This window comes from Brachyhypopomus gauderio, chromosome 13 (assembly GCF_052324685.1).
Source record: "Brachyhypopomus gauderio isolate BG-103 chromosome 13, BGAUD_0.2, whole genome shotgun sequence".
NCBI classification, from domain to species: domain Eukaryota; kingdom Metazoa; phylum Chordata; class Actinopteri; order Gymnotiformes; family Hypopomidae; genus Brachyhypopomus; species Brachyhypopomus gauderio.
The window spans coordinates 16,104,710-16,111,564 of NC_135223.1; the positions used below are offsets into that span (position 1 = coordinate 16,104,710).

Genomic DNA, 6,855 nt, shown 5'->3' on the forward strand with positions numbered 1-6,855 from the left:
TTAGTTCCTGCAGTTGACAGTCTCACTGTGTGTGTGCGTGTGTGTGTGTGTGTGTGTGCGCGTGCACGTGTGTTTCAGCTGCCTGGAGTGGAGGCGTGTTCACGCTACACTTTCCGTTATGGTCGTAACCCTCTGATGGAGCTCCCTCTGGCCGTTAACCCCTCAGGATGTGCTCGTTCTGAACCTAAGGCATGCACACATGTCAAGAGGTTTGTGTTAAGGTATTCTGTAGGATTTTAACCTTCTTTTATTTGTCCACATTGGTTTGGTCTTCTTCCTACTTCTGCTCGTTTTGCTGTGGTCCATGTAAAGCTGCTCATGTCCTGTGCGCCCTGCCACGTCACCACCCATGAGGTCAGAGTGATCCCTGCCCCTGGTCTGCCACACAAGTGTGTTTGGATGGTTTTGGCATCTCACAATAAGCACAAAAATTGGACTGTGACCCAGTTATGGTCCTGCTAAGACCTCTACCATTTTAACTGCAATGTGATGGTGAAATGCTTTCTTCCACCATTTTGCTCTCACCATACCACGTGTCCTCAATTGTGTTGCCAGACCACGTGTCCTCCGTTGTGTTGCCAGACCACGTGTCCTCCGTTGTGTTGCCAGACCACGTGTCCTCCGTTGTGTTGCCAGACCACGTGTCCTCCGTTGTGTTGCCAGACCACGTGTCCTCCGTTGTGTTGCCAGACCACGTGTCCTCCGTTGTGTTGCCAGACCACGTGTCCTCCGTTGTGCAACAGTTCTTCTTTACTGAATGTATGTGTTTTAACACCTTTAATGCCGGTGATTTTTTTTTTATTCGTGTGTGTGTTCATTACTGTAGGCCACACACTCTGACCAGTAGCAGCAGCTCCCCTAAGGCCCTCCAGAGTAACGGAAGTCCTGCCGAGCTCACTGGCGCCCCCTACAGCAAACAGTTTGTCCACTCCAAGTCCTCCCAGTACCGACGCATGAAGGCAGAGTGGAAGTGTAACGTCTACCTGGCCCGTTCTCGCATCCAGGTGAACCCAGATCCACCTCACTTTGCAGGACGGAAGCTAATGGAACAGGCATTTCCTGTGCTTGCTACAAAAAAACACTGGCTTACATCATAGTGCTGTGTTTCTTACAGGGCTTGGGACTATATGCAGCTAGGGACATAGAGAAATACACCATGGTGATTGAATATATTGGTACAATCATCCGCAACGAGGTGGCCAACCGCAAGGAGAAGATGTACGAGTCCCAGGCACGTGACTCGTCTCGGCTTTTACAGAAGCACATATTTACACTTCTATCCTCCAAACGACAGGGTTTGCTCCCTGATTGTATTTAATCTTGTTTGTTTATTGTTTTTCTAATTGTTGTATTTAAAATCGCAGAACCGTGGAGTCTACATGTTCCGCATCGATGGTGAGCATGTCATTGATGCAACCATCACAGGAGGACCTGCGAGGTAAGAACAGCTGTAGCAATCCTGCATCACTGACCAACATGGTCTCGCCAGCTCAAGTGCATGTTTACTAGGCATCGCTGTAAATAACTTGTGCTCTCAGGTACATCAACCACTCCTGCGCACCAAATTGCATAGCTGAAGTCGTGACCTTTGAAAAGGGCCACAAGATCATCATCAGCTCCAACCGGCGGATCCAACGTGGAGAGGAGGTAGGGTTCCTGCGCCTGCTCCATCCCGCCCTCAGAAGCACCATCAGACCAATTAGAATGCTGCACTAAATATGCTCTTTATGATGCAACAGTAAGTAGCGTCTAGTGGGTTTAGTGGCTGACGGTCCATTTGTAGAACTGTCCTGAGAATTCCACAATACAGTGCACATAGTTTTTTGCATTTACCCATTAAGTAGGTGATAGTGTTTGTTTTTGTTATTATAACCTTTATTTAAGCAGGATGGTTCTCATTGAGATAAGTCATCTTTTTACATGGATGTCCTGTCCAAGGCAGCAGTACAGATGGGACTTGCCCTTTGATTACAGTTTTCCCTCTTTTTCTTTCAGTTGTGCTATGACTACAAATTTGACCTTGAAGATGACCAGCATAAGATTCCTTGTCACTGTGGTGCAGTAAACTGCAGGAAGTGGATGAACTAAATCAGAGAGGCCTTTGGGTGGACAGAGAAAATTCAATCTCCACACATATGCATTCCTTATTATCCTTTTCTAGGCCCGTTTCTAAAGAGAAAGAATTTTGTTACTTAATCTTTAAAATCATCAGGGCAGACGAAAGACCGTAGAACTGTAAGAGTTGATGAAGAGACCTAGTTCAAGGTTCTAAAAGAGAGAGGGGAAAAAGGCACAAAGCCAGTTGGAGGTGTGTGGGAAAGGGGGCGGGGTTCCTGCAGGTGAATACCCACACCTGACGAACAGCTGCACACTGGGCCCTCTGCCTCACAGAGCCCAAGCTGCATGGATGGCTGATTCTCTGAGGGAAGAGCAGAGCTGGACTAGCTTTGGTGAGACAGACAAGAAGGAGCTCAAGGAGAAAGCTTGTCTTAGATCTCGCCAGCTGACCAGGACAGTGCTGGCCACAGCCTTATATAGTTATTAAGAGGCAGGTCCTCTGGTTAAAGAATATATACAGATGTTCACGTATATAGAAACAGAAATGTAGACACCACTGAACAAGGAATGTACTGAGAAGACTTCCTTAGGGATAAAACTAAGGGAATATTAACTTGCACTAAAAACAACAACAAAAAATACAGTTTAAAATACTTGATTCCATGAGTCAGTTTATTTTTTCGTTTGTTTTTGATTTCTGTAAAATAAGAGACAACTTTTTGTATTTATTATCAATTGAAGCTATTTTTTAAGAATGTGGAAAAAGAAAGTCTCGCTGCTTCAGAGGGCTTCAGATTGAACAGAACGTGTTACTTTATAAAATATGTAAATATCCGTCTAAAATTAAAATTTAGAAATACTCGACCAAATGCTACCTTAACTTCATTATAGCTATTTGGGTGAATTTTTTGTTTTTCTTTAACAAAAAGAAAAAAATGTATTTAAGAAGGATGTCAAGATATCATTTTGAGAGTCTATGTGTTGTATAAAATTGTACAGAATCTGTAAAAACAAAAAATTTGAAAAGAATTCAGAGTATTTTTGTTGTAGATTGTAGAATCAATATTGTCTAAAATTCTGACCACTTGAAGAATATACTTTCTTACTTTGTTTTTTCCTTTTTACACACTTTGGTTCCATGTACTTTTGCAATCAAAGAACGCGCCAATCATGCTGCGCTGATTGTGACATCATAACATGCTAATCACGAACGACGTGCGCTGTGAATTTTTGTTCGAAACCCCCCAATCAGAATCCAGTAGCTTAAGCTTGGCAAGCACGTGGGATTTCCTTTCTTAATACAAGGTTGTGATGCCCATGTGGAGCAACGCACATGATGGGCAAGAAAAAGAAATGCCTTTCACACTGCTTTGACATTAAAATATGTAAAGTAAGTTTTTTTCGTTTGTTTACATTATTTTAAGAAAGATGCTGTTTAGTGTTTGAGTAGTTGAAAATCATGGTATGTTTTGAACTTAAAAAAGAATTAAAATGCTGGTTAAAGCATTTTGCTTTCCAGTTTGAAATGAAGTTTTGATGTGTGCACAACTAAAGTGGACTACAATTGTTGGAATATTCAAAGTCCCAAGCTTGTAATATACATGGCATGATGTATTTTTTAAAATTTCAAATGAATCAATTGTACATAATTTCTCAATGACTGGTTGTAATGAAAGTTGTTTCTTGGATATTTTTCCCTCTTGTAATATTCAGACATTATTAACAGTACTTGTCTCTTCTTGGTCCTGTACAGTAGTATACAATGTCAAAAATGAAGCCTTTTTGAAGTATACAAAGTGTAATGGGTTTTTGGAGTTTGTGGAATCAGATTTAGGAACATTTACAAAAAATAAATATTTTACATCTTTAACACTGTCAGTGTTATATTCCCTCAGAATCAACGTTCTTTGAATTTGGTAAATAGCAACTTGACCAATAGCTTGCTGCAGATCCTGGGTCGTCATGCAGTGGTTCTTCTCACTAAATGTTCACAGACCTGATTAAACTTCTCAGGTCATTATCAAGCAGGGCTTCATGGAAGGAATCAGGAGTATGAACCCTGTGATGGACAGGAGTGTGTGGAGGTTCACAACACTGGCACTGTGATCCACTGATCCCCAAACCCATTCTCCTTATTAAGAGCTGAGAGGGAAGGGGCCCTGCTTTAACTAGGTAACAAGGGTGTTTGTTAATTCTGGAATCAGAAACCCTTTTCGGCCAGTTTGACAAACGTAGAATGTTCTTTGGTGATGGTGTTTGTGATGGCCCCAACAGGTCATGAGATATGTTCATTCATACTTTTATATTCTAAAAGTTTGGAGCTGTGCAAACATACAAGACACTAACTTTTCAGTCATCTTAATACCATGTCCACTTGTTCAAAGTGCTTCTGAAACACGCACCTCAAGCACATCGGTTAACCTTTGGTACAAAATGTACTTCAACCACTTCAGATTTCAACCAAAAGTGACTCAGGCTGACAAATGCAACATCTGTTTTCTTCCACTCCGTGTACTTTGAACTTCAAAACGCAAACAGCTTGCAACACTGCAGAATACACATCCCATTTACATACACTAGGGTTTCACTTTCCTCTGTTTTTGCATCTGCAAATATTTCAAGACCACTAAAGAAAATTGATCTGTTGAGTGTGGTAAACAATGTATGATGAACAAACAGATGGTCTGTCAAACTGCTACATATAGAAATGTCTGCAAAATTTGCTGGTGAACACAGCCATTCATGAATTTTACCAATTGTATTTTGTCAAAGTAAATCTTTATAGCACTTTTCTAGGGCAAATCTCAAAGGGCTTCACACAATCCTTACAAATACTTCCAACATTCAAATACAATAAAATTCTAAATACAACAATACACACAGAAAGAGTACACACATGTATAAATCAGAAAACTATAAAAAGCAAAAGAAAAAATGTTATGAACATCTAATAGTTCTAATAAGATGATTATTCCATAGTTCTGGGGCATAGGATGCAAAAGCCTGGTTACTCTTAGTTTAATTGAGTTGGGGATGAACAGCTAATAGCCCCTTATTAGGGGAGTTCTCACTCTTTGAAGAGGCCCCAAGCACTCAGGAGTGTATTCTGGGGCCTCGTTCTGAAGAGCTTGACATAAGCGCTACAATTTAAAAATCAATTCTATAGCTCACAGGTAACCAATGGAGGGAGACCAATACTGCTGGAGTGTTCCTTACACTTCGTCCTGCTGAGAAGCCTGGCTGATCACTCGGACATGCACACAGCAGCAGTGTGAAAATGAAAAAAGCATTAATAGTGAGTGACCTGTGTACAGTGTAAATGTTATCCAAGTGGCATTTAACTGTAACAGGCACAGAGAAGAGCAGTGCACCGTGCAGATTCAGAACAAGCGAAGCAGCATGTCATAGAAAATCACCAGCAGTGCAATTAAAACGAGTTGTGATTGTATAACGTGTGGCAGCGTCTCCAGTTTCCGCGTAAAAGCCAAAGAGGAATGGAGAGGTCAGATAATAGAGATAATAGATGGACCAGCATGCAGTTGAATAGTCGAACAGCTCTGGAACGTAGCGAGCCAAAGGGAGGAGGGGCGGAGCCGAGGGGAGGAGGGGCGGGGCCTAGGCATTCAACCTGAGCCAGACTGCTTCAGGGTAGGAGCCGGCAGCCATGTGCAGGCGGTGGTGGCAGGTTGCTGAAGCGACGAGTGCCAGGATGGGCGGAGTGTGTGCAGGTCCCTCCCTCGTGCTGGACCCCGATAGGGTCTGCTGGCAGCCACCGACCACCTCCGCAGAGCGAGCACCACCCTGCAGCCTGCCAGAAGGTGACGGAGGTGGCGAGGAAGCGTTCAGTGAGCGAAGGGTGGAGGTGGTTCTGGGTTTGTTTGGAAAGACGTTGTTAGAACATCATCTGCTGAGTGTTCCTCCCACTGTTGGGAATGATCATCAGGCTGCTGCAGGAAAGGATCCCCCGCATCCACATTGTGGCTTTCTACAGAAATTCAGGTTGGAGTGTGCTGTGCAGACTGGTTGTAGAGGGGCTTCCATCCACACCGTTTGTTTTAAATCAACAATGCATTGCCAGGTTCAGAGAAGGGATTGGTGCATGCTTGGATATAGTTTACTATGGAGCAGTTGTGGGGTGACTGTTGTAGAGCCAATGAGGTATTCACAACAGGATCATTTATATTGAAGTCCAGACATGTTTTCAATGTGGAGGAAGATCACTGAGCCATCCTTTACAAAGTAATACAGACTAGAACAGGACAGACAGTAAAGGATCCTGGAGGTGTTTAATTAAACCATTACCAATAAATGTGCACTGCAGAATTCACCTCAAATTTCAGTTCATCAAAAATTTCCAACCTCAGTAGCAGACTGTAAAAATTAATTATCTGCCTTTCCGTGTCATTTAAGTATATTGGTGACTTCTATCATAACGTGTATCAACTGTATTTCAGTCTGAGAAAACCCTCCAAGGTGCACAGATGCCTTCACTGCCATGGCCTGCATCACTGTTACACTCCTTCACACGCACGGCTGGACATCTTACCTTCGCACTCAAGAGGTTTTCATTCACATTACAACAGACTGCACTCTAAAAGAAGGAATGCAAACCAGGGAAGCTATTCTGCCTTCCCACAGCCTCAGTCGCCCTCTACCATGATCTGTGCTTCTGGTAAACTGGCAGAATCACGGGGGAAAGAGAGAAGGGAACTAGAACTGGGAAGCAAAGCATGGCTAAGTAAGCTTCTTCACACTGCTGCCCCCTAGAGACTGAAAATGGGCATGACAGCAGGAATG

The 6,855-nt window shown here is 42.9% G+C and overlaps 1 protein-coding gene across 1 annotated transcript in view; it reads left to right on the top strand.

The window, feature by feature from the left end:
• The window catches only part of kmt2ca (lysine (K)-specific methyltransferase 2Ca), a 112,707-nt gene extending 108,779 nt beyond the window's left edge, over window positions 1–3,928 (top strand). Inside the window, 6 exon segments of the mRNA XM_076971258.1 lie at window positions 79–221; window positions 827–1,004; window positions 1,115–1,231; window positions 1,365–1,438; window positions 1,539–1,647; window positions 1,996–3,928. Of these exon segments, the coding sequence (XP_076827373.1) occupies window positions 79–221; window positions 827–1,004; window positions 1,115–1,231; window positions 1,365–1,438; window positions 1,539–1,647; window positions 1,996–2,088 (714 nt within the window). The 3' untranslated portion in view covers window positions 2,089–3,928.
• The last annotated feature ends 2,927 nt before the right edge of the window (window positions 3,929–6,855 follow it).